Raw genomic sequence first — 20,013 nt, forward strand, 5'->3', positions numbered from 1 at the left:
CACACACACACACACACACACACACACACACACACACACCACACACACACACACACACACACACACACACACACACACACACACAGAGTGTTTGTGTGTCTGTATGTGTGTTTGTGTTAGTGTGTCTGTTTGTGTTTGCATGTACAGTACGTCTGTGTGTCTGTCTCCACTGCAGCTTTGGAGAAATGGCTCCTGTTTATATACCAGGTAGGCTTTAAGCCTAGAGATATACACTTCACCGCTGACTGCACAAACAGGCAATGTTTATCGCACCGGCGCTCACACTCACACACTCTGTCACTCACCCGCCGAAAACGCTTTTCCGAAAACAAAGATGGTGTCGCTCTGTCTTTCTCTGTCATAAGGCATGCAGCAACAGCACAACAGTCATGTCAGAGGAGGAGTCAAGTATTTGCACAAACACAACTGAATGAGAGGCATCACACAACATGTAAAGAACATGTTGACCTCTGGAGGTAAACAAAACACTCATTATGAACATTACATTTTACACACCCAAAATAAGGACTTTGGCATAGTCTAGCCTGAGAGGCATGACATCCATCTCCCAGGCACCAGTCCATCTCAGGTGAGGTCACAAAATCATTCTTACCTCTCCTCTTTGTCGGTCTGCCTACTTGGCACCTCACTACACAAACAGGCACACGTACACACACACGCTATCCATGCTTACCTTCCCCCCCCCCCTTTTGTCTCCTCCGGTCTTCTGTCCTTGGCTGTAGAAACACCAGAGCCAGTTCACTATAACATCCACCAGGTCAACCGCAAAGAAAAATAGACCGCCAGAAACAGAGAGAGATGTAATGGATCGCGGAGGTATGGAGACAGCTAGCTCTTCGATGGTATAAATATGACGCAGAGGCAGCAGCCAGAGTCACTTCTTTCCTCTCCTCTCCTCCACCCCATCCCTCCATACCCACGAGAGAGGGCACTGTATCCATGGCAACTACAGAGCAGCAGTAAGCTGTGGTTGCTGAGCGCGCTGGGGCACAGCAGTGTTCTCTCCCAGATCCCCCCCTCCCCACACACACCTACTCTCTCTCGCTCTTTAATGAGCACACTATCTCAGTCTGTTCCTGACATGCACACAGCCTGTGTGATTCCCTCTAGTCCTCCAGAGCAGCAGTGAATGTCCTAATGATGACAGACTACCACACTACAAGGGGACCTAATTTTGGGTCCCCCTCCCTCCATCTGCCCTTCTGAAGATGTTTTGGTGAGGTATGTAATCTCTGGAAAGAGGCTGGTCTTTGGCAATAATGCCATGTCGTACCTCAAGCCACCTCCAAAATGGCAAGTTTTTTATTTATTTTTATCAATCGATGATGAGAAGGTTAAGGTCTTCAAGGGTCCAAAAAGTTGTGCAAAAGAAAAAAGACCCGGGGCAGAGGGACAAGTTAGAATTTTGGGCCTGTTCTGGTCCTGGGTCCAGTATTCGGGTTAGCGTACCATGAGGGTCCAAAATTCAACTTGTCCCTCGGGTCCAAGTCAGGTTGAGTTGTCAATTGTCATGGATCAGGTCTATGTAAGTAGAGCTGATATATACCCGAGTGGACCCCTACGAACCTGACCACAGCTCTTTATAGCTTACATACTGTGGGGCAAATTAGCTGAATAACGTTTTATTTGTCACTCAGGTCCGATCTGGTCGGGTCTCTTTTTTTTGAAAATCATTCGGTTCGAGTAGAATATCCACAGCTCCAGTTCATGTCAGGTACAACTTTTTGGATCAGTGAAGAATTAGATTAGGCTATAGGCCTAGTAGTAGCCTAGCCTACCTTAACCATGCCTACTGCTGTTGATGAAGTAAGTAAATTAATAATTCTTACAAAACCACATTTATTACTGTTTTACTACAGTAATAAATGTGGGACAAGTTAGAATTAGTGATCATCATTATAAGTACACAAATTGTACTATCGGACAAGGTATCCCCCTTTCCCTAGTAGGCCTACTCCAGCTACACATACTTCATAAATATGTCAGGTTTTTTTGCATAAGCTAAGCTTTGACGATCATCACACAGTTGGCTACACTAATTCCATCCTAAAGCTTACCGTATGCTTGCCAGTCAAAACAGCTCGTGCATATACAGTATTATTACTTTTTTTTGTTCGTTTTGGTCTTCGGCAGGGTTTTTTTCAGCTGCTCCAGCACACCAAAAATGTTCTTGAGGCAAGTCGAGTATCAGTTGCCGAAGTCTACACCCCTTCGTCAGTGATTGGTCAACAGTACTACTCCAAACTGGAGTGGGAACATTAACTGTTTGTTGTCATTCAACGAGAGATGACTAGTTTTCATGAAACATTTTTTGTACTTGAGAAAAACTACACCAAACATCTTAGTTTTTATTTAATCTTTATTTTTATTTATATACAGTACGAGTCAAAAGTTTGGACACACCTACTCATTCCAGGGTTTTTATTTATTTTTACTATTTTCTACATTATAGAATAACAGTGAAGACATCAAAACCGAAATAACACATATGGAATCATGTAGTAACCAAAAAAGTTTAAAAAAATGAAAATATATTTTATATTTTTGATTCTTAAAAGTAGCCACCCTTTGTCTTGATGACAGCTTTGCACACTCTTGGCATTCTCTCAACCAGCTTCACCTGGAATGCTTATCCAACAGTCTTGAAGGAGTTCCCACATATGCTGAGAACTTGTTGGCTGCTTTTCCTTCACTCTGCGGTCTGACTCATCCCAAGCCATCTCAATAGGGTTGAGATCCGGTGATTGTGGAGGCCAGGTCACCTGATATAGCCCTCTCCTTGGTCAAATAGCCCTTACACAGCCTGGAGGTGTGTTTGGTCATTGTCCTGTTGAAAAACAAAAGATAGTCCCACTAAGTGCAAACCGGATGGGATGGCGTATCGCTGCAGAATGCTGTGGTAGCCATGCTGGTTAAGTGTGCCTTGAATTCTAAATAAAGCACAGACAGCGTCACCAGCAAAGCACCCCCGCACTATCACACCTCTTCCTCCATGCTTCACGGTGGTAACCACACAAGCGGAGATCATCTGTTCACCTACTCTGCGTCTTACAAAGACATGGCGGTTGGAACCAATAATCTCAGATTTGGACTCATCAGACCAAAGAAAGATTTACACCGGTCTAATATCCATTGCTCGTGTATCTTAGCCCAATCAAGTATCTTCTGAATAATAGGAAATGTGAACTATTTGCATTGAAAAGATGTGACTTGAACTCAAAATGTAATATTCCTGTAAAGGACGTGATAACATATCTTGGAATTAAAGTTGGCAAAGATCAAAAAGAAAAGGACAATTTAAATGTATCTCCTATTGTAGATCAAATTGGAAAGAGATTTAACTCCTGGTTATTAAGAGATCGTAATTGTACTTTTATCCAAATCTGAAGGTTTGTCCAGATTAGTTTATACCTCCTTTGTCAGTAACTAAAATGGTTGATACAAAATCATTTAAATTGATATGAAGAATAAACCTTATTGTTTAAGAAAATAGGTCCTATGTAACACCCAAGGTGAGTGAGTGTTGAATGCTCTGGATTTTAAAACCTCTAACAGAATCTTTAAGATCAAAGAGATCCAAAATTATCAAAGAAATAATGATTGCATTTGGAATATATTCCCTAATTTAATATTCCAACAGGTTGGTGGTCTGGAGTTCTTAGTCAAATGCAATTTTGATTTGGGTAAAATCACTATTACAGTCACTACAAAGATACAGTTGCCGGAAAAAACTCAGTTGCCAGAGAGGAAGGAAACCGATCAGGGATTTCACCATGAGGCCAATGGTGACTTTAAAACAGTTACAGAGTTTAATGGCTGTGATAGGATAAAATGGAGGATTGATCAACAACATTGTAGTTCCACCACAATATTAACTTTATTGATAGAGTGAAAAGAAGGAAGCCTGTTCAGAATACAAATATCCCAAAACATGCATCTTGTTTGCATGAAGGCACTAAAGTAATACTGCAAAAAATGGGGCAAAGCAATTAACTTTTTGTCATGAATACTGTCACATCTGCTCCTGCTACGCCCTCTGGTGTTCATCCGGTGTCTTCTTGACCTGCAATTACTCCGCCTGTACACTCTCTCTCTCTCCCTCTCTGTGTGATTGTGTGGTTGGAGACAGGTGTGCTGGAGTCAGAGCAGATCCCTACCAGCTGCAACTCGTTCCATAATCAAGACCTCTACAAATACTCAGTCCTGCCACTTCCATTCTGCCATATTGTAATCTCTGCTCAGTCAGTTCATGATTCTAGCCATTTATGATTATTCAAGATCCTGTTACTCTGCTGTGCCTGTTTCCCTGCCTGACCCTGTTTATCCTCTCATTGCAGTTACCGCTCTGGCTCCTGTTCCACATTTCACCACCCAACTACCTTGCTCTGGATTTTACTCCCCACCACTACCTTGGATTCCCCTCAGGACCTGTTTACCCTGTTCTACTCAGCTAACTCCAACCTCAGTCTCCACATCTGTTTTTTATGCTACTCATCCGAGCTTCCCCGGAGCTGCACTCCATATCTCCCTGTGTAACAATAAATATTTTGGTTCATTCATCCCTGTTTCCTCATCTGAGTCTGCTCTTGGGTTGCCCTGTGTCGCTCCACTTAACAAATAAAGTGTTAAGTTTGGGTCAAATCCAATAAAACAAATACTGAGTACCAGTAAAGACTGGGAAGTTTTTCAGGATAAAAAAGAAATGGAGCTAAGCACAGGCAAAATCTTAGAAAGGAAATCTGGTTCAGTCTGCTTTCCACCAGACACTGGGATATTAATTCACCTTTCAGCAGGACAACCTAAAACACAATTCCAAATATACATTGGCGTTGCTTACCAAGAAGACAGTCAATGTTCCTGAGTGGCCGATTTACTGTTTTGACTTAAATCCATGTCACGTCTACTCCCGCTCCCCCTCACTGGCGCTGTTTGTCGCCAGTTTATTCATAATTACGCACACCTGCCAACTGGCAAGTGTCTTCACTGACATTTTCAACCTGTCCCTGACTGATACCATGTTTCAAGCAGACCACCATAGTCCCTGTGCCTAAGAACACTAAGGTAACCTTCCTAAATGACTACCGACCCGTAGCACTCAAGAAGTCTGTAGCCATGAAGTGCTTTGAAAGGCTGGTCATGGCTCACATCAACACCATTATCCCAGAAACCCTAGATCCACTCTTAATTTGCATACCACCCCAACAGATCCACAGATGATGCAATCTCTATTGCACTCCACACTGCCCTTTCCCACCTGGACAAAAGGAACACCTATGTGAGAATACTATTCATTGACTACAGCTCAGCGTTCAACACCATAGTGCCATCAAAGCTTATCACTAAGCTAAGGACCCTGGGACTAAACACCTCCCTCTGCAACTGGATACTGGACTTCCTGAAGGGCCGCCCCCAGGTGATAAAGGTAGGCAACAACACATCCGCCACGCTGATCCTTAACACGGGGGCCCCTCAGAGGTGTGTGCTCAGTCCCCTTCTGTTATCCCTGTTCACTCATGACTGCATGGCCAGGCATGACTCCAACACCATCAAGTTTGCCGATTACACAACAGTGGTAGGCCTCATCACTGACAACGATGAAACAGCCTATAGGGAGGAGGTCAGAGACCTGGCCATGTGGTGCCAGGATAACAACCTCTCCCTCAACATGATCAAGACAAAGGAGATGATTGTGGACTACAGGAAAAGGAGGACTGAGCACGCACCCATTCTCATCGACGGGGCTGAAGTGGAGTAGGTTGAGAGCTACAAGAGACTCACCTGGATTCCATCACCTTCCTGATTACCTCCCCTATATCTGTCACTCCCTTTGTTTTTTTCCCCAGGCTTTATTGATTCTGTTCGTGTTTTATGTCTGTACCATACTCGTGTTTCTTGTTTTGTTCCATGTTTCATTTATTAAATTCACTCCCTGTACTTGCTTCCTGACTCCTAGCGTACCCGTTACAATCCTGTTTGAAAATCTATGGCAAGACCTGAAAATGGTCTTGCCATAGATGATCAACAACCAATGCACATTTGTGGCCTGCTGGAGGTCATTTTGCAGGGCGCTGGCAGTGCACCTCCTTGCACAAAGGCGGAGGTAGCGGTCCTGCTGCTGGGTTGTTGCCCTCCTACGGCCTCCTCCACGTCTCCTGATGTACTGGCCTGTCTCCTGGTAGCGCCTCCATGCTCTGGACACTACGCTGACAGACACAGCAAACCTTTTTGCCACAGCTCGCATTGATGTGCCATCCTGGATGAACTGCACTACCTGAGCCACTTGTGTGGGTTGTAGACTCCGTCTCATGCTACCACTAGAGTGAGAGCACCGCCAGCATTCAAAAGTGACCAAAACATCAGCCAGGAAGCATAGGAACTGAGAAGTGGTCTGTGATCACCACCTGCAGAATCACTCCTTTTTTGGGGGTGTCTTGCTAATTGCCTATAATTTCCACCTTTTGTCTATTCCATTTGCACAACAGCATGTGAAATTTATTGTCAATCAGTGTTGCTTCCTAAGTGGACAGTTTGATTTCACAGAAGTGTGATTGACTTGGAGTTACATTGTGTTGTTTAAGTGTTCCCTTTATTTTTTTGAGCAGTGTATATACAATTAGTTCATTTTAGTATACTGTAAACGAACAATATCGTTTCATTTGAAAGTACTAGAGCTTCACCTGTCTACCGGAAGTTGATGCCGTTGCTATGCAACCTCTTGCTAGCTTGTTAGCATAACAAATGACTAGCTAAACATTTTACAATTTCGGTTGTGTTCGTAAATTCAATCTGGAGTGCCAGAGTGCGTTAACTGGCTAACGGTGGCTAGTAACTTCCAAAAACAATTTGAGAACACCTCACTTTACTCGCCCCAGCACAGCTGGTTAGGCTGTTTTTCATGTTATCCAGAGTGTTGGTGACTGTAACTGTGCTGCTGGCAACAATTTTATTACACTTTTTTTGCCGACGTTTACTGACCCAGGCCATATTTAACGGTGCGTGAGAGTGCTCTGAAATCAGAGTAGGCAGCCAGAATTTACAATGTCCATTGAAAGCACAACGACTGTACCACCTAGCTAAGAATGATGTGAATAATCGAGTCAATAAACGTTGGTTAGTTAGTTAGATAGCAGATAGTTAATATACTGCCTGGCAAGTTTGAAGTATTAGTATCCAACTAACATTAGGTAACTAGCTAACATACCGGTACATACTGCTGTCATGCTAAATGTAATAACATATATACAGCGCATTCGGGAAGGAGAGGCATGACTTTTTCCACATTTTGTTAGGTTACAGCCTTATTCTAAAATTGATTAAATAAATGTTTTTCCTCATCAATCTACACACAATACCCCATAATGACAAAGTGAAAACAGTTTTTTAGAAATGTTTGCAGATGTATTAAAAATAAAAAACAGAAATACATTATTTACAAAAGTATTCATACCCTTTGCTATGAGACTCGAAGATGAGCACAGGTGCATCCTGTTTCCATTGATCAGCCTTGAGATGTTTCTATACCTTGATTGGAGTCCACAGTTGGTAAATTCATATGATTGGACATGATTTGGAAAGGCACACACGTCTATAAAAGGTCCCACAGTTAACAGTGCATGTCAGAGCAAAAACCAAGCCATGAGGTCAAAGGAATTGCCCGTAGAGCTCCGAGACAGGATTGCGTCGAGGCACAGATCTGGGAAAGGGTTTTAAAAAAAATCTGCAGAATTGAAGGTCCACAAGAACACAGTGTCCTCCAGCATTCTTAAATGGAAGAAGTTTGGAACCACCAAGACTCTTCCTAGAGCTGGCCGCCTGGCCAAACTGAGCAATCGGCGGAGATGGTCACTCTGACAGAGCTCTAAAGTTCCTCTGTGGAGATGGGAGAACCTTCCAGAAGGACAACCATCTCTGCAGCACTTCACTAATCAGACCTTATTGGTAGAGTGGCCAGATGGAAACCACTCCTTAGTAAAAGGCACATGACAGCTAAATCATGCAAATATAACTTGTCGGCTATAGCCGTATATAAGACAATTGCTGGGACTGCCCAGGCAGAGCTTCTGACTGACGTATACTATGGTGCATTCAGTTGATTGGAACCTCTCCAGCGCGCAGACAAATAAAGGATGGTTACTTAAAGTAATAATAATGATAAACAATAAATAAACAAATTAGAATAACAAATCAAATTATCTCTTGATAACTCCATAAGGAAATAATTGTATCACATAAGGTACTGGTAAAATAGAATAGAAACAGCTCTCTCTCTGTCCGTCTCGTGGTCCGAATCACACACAGGACTATTTATAAATTATAAACGTTTTCCATTTTTTTTTTTTTTTTTTTTTTTACATAGCCCATAAAAAAATCTATGTCTCCTTGTCTTCCTAGTGAGGTTGATCATGCCTCACCAGGAAATCAGAACAGAGGTCAAAGGTCAGTCAGCCTTATTAAGTGAGGGTTTGTTTTCCTGTACCTCAGACATTATTTAAAGATATTTCAAACAATTCAAACATTTTCTGTATCAGATTTACATTGTGGTTTTCAGTACAGTTCTTCTAATCAAGAGAATGTATGTGTGCAACCAAAACTCTGACTGTAGAAACTTTAATTTGTGTACAGCATCCTTTCTAACCTGGGAAAAAACCCACTAAAACCAAATAAAAATACCCCACACTTCTAAATCCAACAGAGTATTAACTACTAACAAATATAAATGAATAGGTGGGCTGTGTGTGGATGCTGGTGTGTGTGGCAAAAATCATAGGGAAAACACAAACAAAATTGTTACTATTCCTTCTGCTCAAATACTGTATACTGAAATGCAGCCCTGGGACAATTGAACTGGAAAAATGATTGTTGTTGTCTAGAAAATATTGCATATCTAAAAGATTAAAAGAAGTATCATATTGTGACGAAATCCTGCACGGAGCCTTCACCGTGCGCTGCTTCTTTAAGAGCGCATGAGCAGTAAGGAAGGAGGAAATAAAGACAGCTCGTTCAGCTCTTTGGGGAGGAGTCTTAGGTGGCGCGACAGTTTGATTGTGTGTGCTATGCTGCAGAAGTTTTGTTTGTTTTCTGCGTGTGTATATTATAAAGTATTTAACTCAATCATCGGTGTGACCGCTCTAGGTCGTGGTTGTTTTCGTTTGGGACCGCGCCTGTTATGGATCGCATGGATTAGTAGCAACATTGTTGCGAAGCTTTAACATACAAACCATCGGACGGTCAGACAGTACACCGGCACGCCTGAAGACCACAGCTAAGATCTCTCTTGTTCTCTTTCTCTTCCCTCCATCGTTCCAGTGCTTTACCCTGCAACAGACTCTATTTTTCAAATGCACTTCCCATTGAAGTTCATTAGAGTTGGACTATTATTGCCCTGCCAGAAGTATTTGGGTGGACATTTTAGTTAAGGGGAGGTTGCTTGCAAGTTGTGTATTGTTATTTGAACTGTATTTAGGTGGGGTGTACTAATGACATGTGGCCGAGAAGATTGGACATTTTTGAAGGCCTTTGTTGTGTCTATGAACACCCCCCACATTCATACCCTCTGCACTCCTCCACTGGAAGATAATACAGATTATTCCAAATCCTCTGTTGATGACTGGGTTCTTGTATGAAGTTGCTGTTAAATTGCTCTGCCATTATTATTATTACTGTATGATGTATTCTTGGTGGGGTTACCCCTGTGCTGTGATGTGGGTTTTATAGGGTGTGTATTCTCTCTTCTCTCCACTGGCTATCTGGTAAACAGGCTACACTCTAGGCAGTCTCTTCTGCTGATGTGTGTGGGTCTGGTAGTGGTACTCTCTCTATTCTACTCTTTTCCTTTCGGCATGGTTAATACCTGCCTGGCGCCCGAACAAAATCGTTCTTTACCCCTCTCTAATAAATACTGCTACAATATAAACTAATTCACAGAGTGTACCATATAAAGACCTTTATTGTACAGACTAAAAATTGCTATTGATGACAAATGTGTGTTTTGTGGTTGTGACCCAGAAACTATTGACAATTTATTTTGGGACTGCTCTCATGTCAGATGATTTTTGATTGAGTTAGAATACTTTATTTTAAGGGAAACTAATTTCAATGTTTATTTGGAAAACTGATTTTGTGTTTTATTTTGACCCAACTGACACGGACCCCGATTTCCTTTTCATTGTTAATTTGATTATTTTTCCTGGAAGATTTCTTTATTCAAAAGATGAAGAGAACAAACCCCTATTTAAATTGTAATTGTTTAAGATAGAAATGATCAGTAAAAACTAAAAAGCAGTAAAAACTAAAAAGCAGTATGTACCTTAAACTTTTTGACAAATGTAAATGTTATTTTGACTTGTAATAACCCTGTCTGCGTTTAAGTTGATGTACTCTTGTCCATATATTTATATTTTTGTGTTACTGTTCAATAAAAATGTAAATTTCAACAACAAAAAAGCCCCCCCCAAAAAAAGTATATGCGAGCACAAACATTCACTTCCTGTAGGCGCAAGAGGCGATGGATAGCGTAGGTGTTAAGAATGTTGGCCCAGTAATGAAAAATGTGTTGATGTGCCCTTGAGCAAGGCACTTAACCCTAGTTGCTCCTGTAAATCACTCTGGATAAGAGTGTCTGCTAAATGATGAAAAGCAAACGTATGTATGCGAACGCCTTTTGAACGTTTGAGCCCTACCGACTTCACTGTCCAGACCGGGGATGGGCAACTTTCATGGGGGCCACAAAAAAATCTGAACTCATCATGAGCGGCCGCAGGGGCTCATGGGTCTGTGTTACCATAACCACACAGATTTTTGTAATCTATTTGTGGAGCACTTACCTCTCTTAACTAAATCCATTATACTAGTAGGATAGTGTTTTGGGGGCCCTAACCGAGATTTGGTTGAGGGAACCCCCACCTCACGGGCCAAACATTTAACTGACCACAGTCTTGACTCCAGAGAGAAATGTAAGTTTGAGAGTTATATCCTGCAATTCTACACATTTTGCCATGGTGCACCTTGTGTATTCTACTATTCTAACAGTAAGTTGAGACCAGTGGTGCAAAGTACGTAAGTAAAAATACTTTAAGTATATGTACTTTACTATTCATATTTTTGACAACTTTTACTTCACTACATTCCTAAAGAAAATTATGTACTTTTTACTCCATACATTTTCCTTGAAACCCAAAAGTACTCGTTACATTTTCAATGCTTAGCAGCACAGGAAAATGGTCAAATTCACACACTTATCAAGAGAACATCCATGGTCATCCCTACTGCCTCTGATCTGGCCGACTCAATAAACACACATGCTTTTTTTGTAATTGATGTCTGATTGTTGGAGTGCGCCCCTGGCTATCCATAAATAAAAACAAGAGAATCGTGCAGTCTGGTTGGCTTAAGATAAGGAATAAGAAATGACGTATACTTTTACTTGTACATTGATACTTAAATTTGAGCAATTACATTTACTTTTGATACTTAAGTATATTTAAAACCAAATACTTTTCGACTTTTACTCAACTTGTATTTTACTGGGTGACTTTCACTTTTACATTCATTATTTCTATTAAGGTATCTTCACTTTTACTCAAGTATGACCATTTAGTACTTTTTCCACTACTGGTTGAGACCCTGACTGAGTTCAAAATTATTGTATTTTTTTATTTAAAAAAATTGACTGGGGTGTTTTTGGAAATTGATCTGCGGGCCGCCAGTTTAGTTGGCCATCCCTGCTCCAGACCACTGAGGTATAATAAAAAACGGTTCCAGTATGAAGAAACTGCTTCTGCTATAGAAATCCCCGATCACGCTTTTAGGCGATATCATGGCGACGTTGGGGTGGTTTCGCGCATGTGCAGGCTGTCAAAAATCAAAGCCACTCCTTCGATATAATGTCGTTTTTGACGATTTTTTAAATTTTTTATTTCAACTTTATTTAACCAGGTAGGCTAGTTGAGAACAAGTTCTCATTTACAACTGCGACCTGGCCAAGATAAAGCAAAGCAGTTCGACACATTCAACAACACAGAGTTACACATGGAATAAACAAACATACAGTCAACAATACAATATAAAAAGTATATATAGTGTGTGCAAATGAGGTAGGATAAGGGAGATAAGGCAACAAATAGGCCATAGTGGTGAAATAATTACAATATAGCAATTAAACACTTGAGTGATAGATGTGCAGAAGATGAGTGTGCAAGTAGAGATACTGGGGTGCAAAGGAGCAAATGTGTCAGTATGTCACAAGGTTGGGGTAATGACATGTTAAAATACTTAAAGCATTGGCTCGAATCTAGCCTTTGGATTTCTAGAATATGAACAACTAAGGAATAATATCATACCCCTAACCCCGGCCTGGTCTGCCACGCAAGCGTTCGCGAAAGTCTCCCGATGTTGCATCTCTGGGTATGGGAAACTTTGTGGTTTATGCCACTGTCTTTGGTCCAGACCATAGATTGGTCCAGACTTCGGCGAGGGCGGAGTTAAACTCTGACCCTATAGATCATTTAGCCGGGAATCCAAATACCACGTGTCCCCGCCCCGTCTTGTTCCATCAGTGCACGATTCACATAAAAAAAAAATCCCCGCAAAGAGCAAGAGTTGTTGCTAAGATGGCGGCGCGGTGGGGAGCAGGCGAGGCGATGTTAACTGCCTGCAACATGGATTTTTTCTCTACAAATACACTGGACGAGGTAAAGTACAATGATTTGACACTTAGGTGTTTCATATTTGGTATCATGCGTGTATTTCTGCTGTATGTGAATGTCTCGTGTGCTGGGAATAATGCGCTGGAAAAAGTGACACGTGGATAAAATCACTGCTGCACAGACGAATCATGGCATGATTATTAGCAGATGGTAAGATTACAACTAAGATATATTTATACGTAGAATGTTTTCATGGGTGTTTGTTAACTGCTGCATTAGTTAGTATACAAACCTTCTGAAGTAGCCGGCTAGCTAAGTAACGCATTGCTAGCCGGGATAATGCCCGGATGTGTGGTTAGCTGTAGACAACGTGTTTTAATGTTGGCTTTAAATGTGTTGAATTTAGACTTTAATTTCATTGTTTACTACATCGGTCAAACAATGCAATGAGCATATAGTGTAGTAATCCGATGTCCATTACTGAATGTACGAATTTAGTTAACGTAAAACCACATGGATGACTAATAGGGAGTTGTCCAGTTTGTTTGGCTAGGATGAGGCCATTGACAACTACCTGGATATCAGTATAAAATCGTGACAAGTCGATGTCTGTCAATTTTAACATCATATAACCAACTGTGTTGATTGGATAAACGTGTAAAGGCAATCTATATGCGCCATGTTAACGGATGTTATTTTGGGCCTAGCTTTAAATTCGTTATCAAAATGATTCGTTCCCACGTGGTTGTAAATGTATGACGTAAACCATTCAATGAAACTGCATAATCCCGAATGCGAGTATATAGATTGTCAATGTAATGTACAAAATGGGCATTATCGTTAACGTTGTTTTACAGTTAGATGGTTGCAGGTAAGTTGGCTTGAGAAATGGTTTGTAATGAGTGAACCCCTGGCTACACATGCAACCTTGTTTTAGACCATAATGGCACACCTTTGGGCAATTGGCAACACTTCTCTTTTAACCCGAGGTTGTATATGAGATTGTAATATTATATCCACTACCATGCTCATTAGTATGAGCAACACGTGGTGTTTGCGAATGAATCTCTTGTTGACTCACTCAAACCAACAGCACTAGCTACGTTTCCTCGGTCATCCATGAAACTTGCATACCAGTCTGTGTATATTTCAGACAACTGAGTTGTATTTGAGGTATTATTAGCACAGATGTGTATACAATAGTGCCTGTCTGGATTCCACGAGGGTAGCAACCGTCTTTCCTGCAGCGGAGCCGCGTTTGTTGTAGTGCAACACGTGGTAATGAGGAAGGAGATCCCTTTGGGTGAGGTGCGTGGTAGCAACATTTCCTACTGCGCAGGGTCAGATAATTGTGCATGGACTGAACGACACGTGGGTTACAGAGAGAGAATGTTTGGCCAAACTACCATATCTAAATAATCGACAGCTACATGGATTAGGTATGAGGTATATGTGCTGTTCAATGATTTTATTGCAGTTGTACTTGCATCTGTTTTATTTCTCCCCATAAATGGAATGCAGAGTTCCCAGGCATCCATTACATGATGGTGGGTCTTGTGTAAGTGGACGGTAGTGAACACAACTGTTTAGGTCCTACCATAAGAATACTTTTTATTTCTTCTTCATTGGGACATCTTCAGTTTCACACTTGGAATGGGGGCCTAGATACTAGGCTACATTTACCTCTACAATGCTATGATGGTCTGGCCCAATGTAACATTATGTTTGTTGGAAAGCTTCCAAAGATTTTTCCTTGTTAGGGCTGTGCTGCTGCAGTGTTAAGCTCAGATGGAGACTGATCTTCATAAGTGACTCACTGGCTTCTGATGTGAAAGGACTGAGTATTGGATGCTTGGTGGTATTTATTTTGTGGGTTTGATTTTATGATTGTCGCATGTAAACAATTCTGACATCTGGGCTATGGGATGGCGTGAACCCTCTGCCTGAGGCGGATTCCTTGTCACTGTAGAAGACAGCCTTCGCACCCTGGCCTAGTTCTAAAGACACACCGATACCCCTCTCGCACACACCACCCGGACTTTAACTTCAGATTCTGGAGCAGTTGGTAATTTGCATCGGAATGCTCTCCCCAGGGCTCCTATCCTTGTGTGTCGTGTTTGTTTGTCCTGCTCACATCAAATCAGCCCTAACCTGCTTCATTGTCCCGTTGTGTAACATTACCTTGTTGTGCTAGTGTGTAGGTAGTCCCAGGGTGTGACCATTTTGTCGCATATGCTCCTAAATATTTTGCTGTGCCACCTGGAATTCTAAGTTGAGAGCATTGCGCCTAAACATTTTTATGATTTAAGCTTTGCTGTACTGTTTTTGAATGCCATAGAGAACTGAGCATAGATTTGTGACTTTATTGAATGCACCAGCGAAAACTGGTTTCTGGCCCAACTAGTTCAAAAGAAATGACCCATAATACCCGCTGAACTTGTCTTCCTGTAGCTCACGTGTCAAACTCATTCCGTGGAGGGCTGAGTGTCCGCGGGGTTTCGCTCCGCCTTTGTACTTGATTGATGCATTAACGTTGCTAATTAGTAAAGAATTCCCCTCACCTGGTTGTCTAGGTCTTAATTGAAAGGGGGAAACCCGCAGACCCTCGGCACTCTGTGGAATGAGTAGTACGCCCCTGCTATAGTGGATTGGCTGGCCTCATTTTACATTCAAACCATGTCGCATGACTTTATAAAACTCCGCGAGCCATTAACCATTTGTTTACTCGTCGTTCAGTCATTTTTATTACGTCGTTGGTAGCTAGCTTACGGCCTGGTAGCTTTACCAGTATATCCAAACATTTGGGGGCACGGGAAAGGAGATCATTGAATGACGGATCTCTTGCATGTTGTAGATCACAAACCTTACTTGGAGACAGTGTACAATTTTCTACAAAGCATTTCAATAGGAAAATAGTGCATTTACACAATGTAGAACCTAATATTCCACAAAGCACTTTTGTATTTTCAATTATCTATTTGTATCAAGGTTTTAGCATTTTATAATAAACACATGCATTTACAGGATTCAGTATTAGTTTCTAGTGCACGTGTGCTTCAGAAGAAGCTAGAATTCATCTAGGCTAGGGATGTAACGATTCACCAATATGCATTAGTGTTGTCACAATAGTAGGGCTGAACCCATTTAGGCAACTGTTTAAATGAGTGTTTAAAAAACAAATTGTCGCACAGTCGCAAAAATATTTGTGCCACACCTGTGTTTCGTCTCAGTAGACTAATCCTTTGCGGAGGCCGCAGTGTGGCTAAGATGCACACGGCACATTTCTCTAGAATGTGCTCTCTCCCGCCATTTAGTGCGTAAGCTATGAAACAATGAATAACTGTGAATTGTTTGCCCTTTGTTATTGTCTATCAGTTCCCCATTACATAGATCACCAGTAGTGCATTTACCGTTAACCCTTGGCCTACAATTTCCATGCCCTGCAGAAGTCTAACATAATGCAAAAGTCCCCATCAAAATCCCTCTTAAGCTAGCTGTGTTTATTTATTTTTAGGATGGGTAGTGTCTCAATCTGCCGATATCGCCCTTCCTCAGCCACAGTGAAAGGTGGCAGAGCTATAGCGGTGTTTGTGACCATGAGACACAGTGAAAATCTGTCTATGCACAAAATCATCTGTAGCGTCCAACCGGTTTGACCTACAAACTATTATGATCTATTGAAAGATTAGGCTCTCAGGGACACGATGGCGTGCTCAGTTTTGCTCTAGGACACCCACAAGCCTCGACTCGTCTGAAGGTCCCCGGTACCAGTTACAACAATTAATGGGTATATGTATGGAGATTCTGTGCGACTTCCAGTGCGCGTTTCCTGTGAACACTGAGGCTGTACCGCTTTAACCGCTCTGAGATATGTGGGACGGTAGCGTCCCACCTGGCCAACATCCAGTGAAATTGCAGAGCGCCGAAATTACTATAAAAATTTGACTTTGATGTAATCAATAAATTCAATTTAGGAAATTAAAGCTACACTTGTTGTGAATCCAGCCAACGTGTCAGATTTCAAAATTGCTTTACGGCAAAAGCAAACAATGCTATTATCTGAGGATAGCACCCCAGCTAACAATCACAGACCATCATATTTCAACCCTCCCGGCGCAACACAGAACACAGAAATAAAAGTATAATTCATGCCTTTGACGAGCTTCTTCTGTTGGAACTCCAATATGTCCCATAACATCACAAATGGTCCTTTTGTTCGATTAATTCCGTCGATTTATATATCCAAAATGTCCATTTATTTGGCGCATTGGATCCAGAAAAACACTGGTTCCAACTTGCACAAAGTGACTACAAAATATCTCAGGTTACCTGTAAGCTTTGTCCAAACATTTCAAACTACTTTTCCAATACAACTTTAGCTATTGTTTAACGTAAATATTCAATAAAATTGAAGACAGGATCTGTGTTCAATACCGGAGGAAAACAATGTGTAGCATGCTTTCCGGTCACGCGCCTCTAACAAACAGTACACTTCACTGGAGCCTCATTCTGAACATGGCTACTTCTTAATTTTTCAAAGGAACAACCTCAGCCAATTTCTAAAGACTGACATCCAGTGGAAGCGATAGGAACTGCATGAAGGTCCCTTAGAAATCTGGATTATCAATGAAAACCCATTGAAAAGAGTGACCTCAAAGAATATCTGAATGGTTTTTCCTCGGTTTTGCCTGCCAAATAAGTTCTGTTATAGTCACAGACATGATTCAAATGTTTTCTATCTTCAGTGTTTTCTATCCAATAATAATATGCATATATTAGCATCTGGGACTGAGTAGGAGGCAGTTTACTCTGGGCACGCTTTTCATCCAAACGTGAAAATGCTGCCCCCTATCCTAGAGAAGTTAAGTTAGTTTAAAGTGCCCAAGTAGGCTACGTGGTTATTTGATCGTAATGTAGGCCTACCAGCGTGGCCTACCATCAAACAATGGAGAAAATGCATCCCATAACATTTCAACATGGAAATAGCTGTTCTATCATTCTGCCCAACAGCGGCAGCCAATGTGACGATCAATGTAGGCTATATTCCATGAGACTTTTGAGAAAAATTTTGTAAGAAACCACTACGAAATAAGTTGCATTATGTCCATACCATTTACTACAGAGAATCTGGCAAAGTATGCTACCCTCTGCCTATTAACTACTTGGCTTATTCAAGCCTGTCACAAAATATGACACTTCCTCTAAGACAAAAAGCTCTTTACCTGGCTTTTCAAAGATGTTTAGAAATGAGCACCTTTGTGCTCTTGTAGGAAGCGATCACTCCCCTTTTGCAGACTACAAATGATCTAGAACTATGCTAATAACTCACTGGCAAAGGATGTGAACAAAAACACATGGCTACATTCAGCTCTTGCTTTGATCTCAACATAAGCGCATCTGCTCTCAACCACAGCTGTAAACACTGTCCAGTTCAAAGTAAATGGCACAGTTCCATATATGGCAATGGTCAATTTGCATATAGGCTTACTGCAGCACTGATTGTTTATGGCGCACAGGTCTGTAGAGCACGGGCTGAGTCATGTGCAATAGAATCCTACTCTGTTCTGCCTACATTCTCTTGCATAATTTTGGTATGTTGCATTGGAAGTGGCTAATATTGTGTCCATTCGATCACAATAGCCACAGTCAAGAGAACGTTGATAGTGTTAACAGGGAAAACTAGAACGTTGAGTGAAGTGAAATCTTGTGCGTCTCCCTGGTGGGCTGATATTTTAATCACTTGCCTAGACCTACTGTCAAGTTACCAGGTCGTTGGCTAGCTTGCTAACATGACTGAACATAAGTTTATCAAAACCATAAGCGGCCCGGGATTAGTATAAAACGGCCTGCAACATGGTTTGTGAAGTTATATCAAAGGTGCGTGAAATCATGCAGAAAGAGAAAGTAGTGCCAGTTGTGAGTCCTTAACCTGTTTGGGCTGCAGCCCGACACCGGTACACTTATGACAACATCCAGCTCAAGTGCAGGGCGCGAAATTCAAAATATATTTTTTTTACATATTTAACTTTCACACTAACTAGTCCAATACAGCATATGAAAGGTACACATCTTGTGAATCCAGCCAACATGTCCGATTTTTAAAATGTTTTACAGGGAAGACACTATGTAAATCTATTAGCTAACCACGTTAGCAAAAGACACCACTTTTTTTTTTACTTCACCAGTAGCTATCACAAATTCGTCCAAATAAAGATATAAATAGCCACTAACCAAGAAACAACTTCATCAGATGACAGTCTGATAACATATTTATTGTATAGCATATGTTCGAAAAATTTGCATATTTCAGGTATAAATCATAGTTTACATTTCAGCTACAATCAGAAATTGTACCGAAAGCAGCCATAATATTTACAGACACCAACGTCAAATACCTAATTACTCATCATAAAACATTTCTGAAAAATACATAGTGTACAGCAATTGAAAGACAGGCATCTTGTGATTCCAGACAATATTTCCGATTTATTAAATGTTTTACAGCGAAAACAAAATGTAGCGTTATATTAGCGTAGCCACAATAGCCAGAAACACTTGGGCGCCGACGACCAGTTCACATGCATGACAGATATTAGAAATAGCATCATAAAATGTTTCTTACTTTTGGTGGTCTTCCGTCAGAATGTTGGACAAGGTGTCCTTTGTCCAGAACAGTCGTTTGGATCTGGAACGGCAAATTTCCCTCATCATTTAGCATGGGCACTTGCCAAGTGGCACGGATCTCTCCAACGTCAACAAAGTCAGAGAACGGAACACGGCAAAACTCCCGAAAAAATTTCAATCTGATTAAACTATATTGAAAAAACATACTTTACGATGATATGGTCACATGTATCAAATAAAATCTAAACCGGAGATGTTAGTCGTCCATAACGACAGCTAAACAGAAGGCAAATCCATGTCCCCTTTCGCGCGCTCCAGAAACAGGAAATGGACGGTCACGTCATACAAAGAGCTGTTATTCCACCTCAGACCAAGATAAACACGAAATTTCTTCTCTCACCGCCTCTTGACAACCAGGGGAAGGTGTATGAAGTGTACGTAGACTCTTACGTATCATGCCCATGTATAGGCAGGAAGTTGAACAGAGCATCAATTTCTGACATTCCACTTCCTGGTCAGGAAATGTGCTGCAGAATGAGTTCTGTTTCACTCAGAGAAATAATTCAAACGGTTTTAGAAACTAGAGTGTTTTCTATCCAATAGTAATAATAATATGCATATTGTACGAGCAAGAATTGAGTACGAGGCCGTTTGAAATGGGCACGATTTAACTGGCTACTCAATACGCCCCCTGCAGCCCAAACAGGTTAAACAACTGACAGCT

General features: G+C 41.3%; 2 protein-coding genes across 5 annotated transcripts in view; one reads left to right on the forward strand and one right to left on the reverse strand.

The window, feature by feature from the left end:
* Window positions 1-2,188, reverse strand: part of LOC120017498 (LIM domain-binding protein 1-like) — a 44,808-nt gene extending 42,620 nt beyond the window's left edge. For all 4 annotated transcript variants that reach the window (XM_038960287.1, XM_038960284.1, XM_038960286.1 and 1 more), the window contains exon 1: window positions 2,079-2,188. The gene's annotated coding sequence lies outside the window, so the exon portion shown is untranslated. The remainder of the gene's footprint in view (window positions 1-2,078) is intronic.
* A 10,420-nt stretch (window positions 2,189-12,608) lies between these two features.
* LOC120017499 (peroxisome proliferator-activated receptor gamma coactivator-related protein 1-like) overlaps window positions 12,609-20,013 on the forward strand; it is a 47,738-nt gene continuing 40,333 nt past the window's right edge. Inside the window, exon 1 of the mRNA XM_038960288.1 lies at window positions 12,609-12,710. Coding sequence (XP_038816216.1) covers window positions 12,630-12,710 — 81 coding nt within the window. The 5' untranslated portion in view covers window positions 12,609-12,629. The remainder of the gene's footprint in view (window positions 12,711-20,013) is intronic.

The sequence above is a fragment of the Salvelinus namaycush genome, chromosome 22 (assembly GCF_016432855.1).
Source record: "Salvelinus namaycush isolate Seneca chromosome 22, SaNama_1.0, whole genome shotgun sequence".
In the NCBI taxonomy this organism is placed as follows: Eukaryota; Metazoa; Chordata; class Actinopteri; order Salmoniformes; family Salmonidae; genus Salvelinus; species Salvelinus namaycush.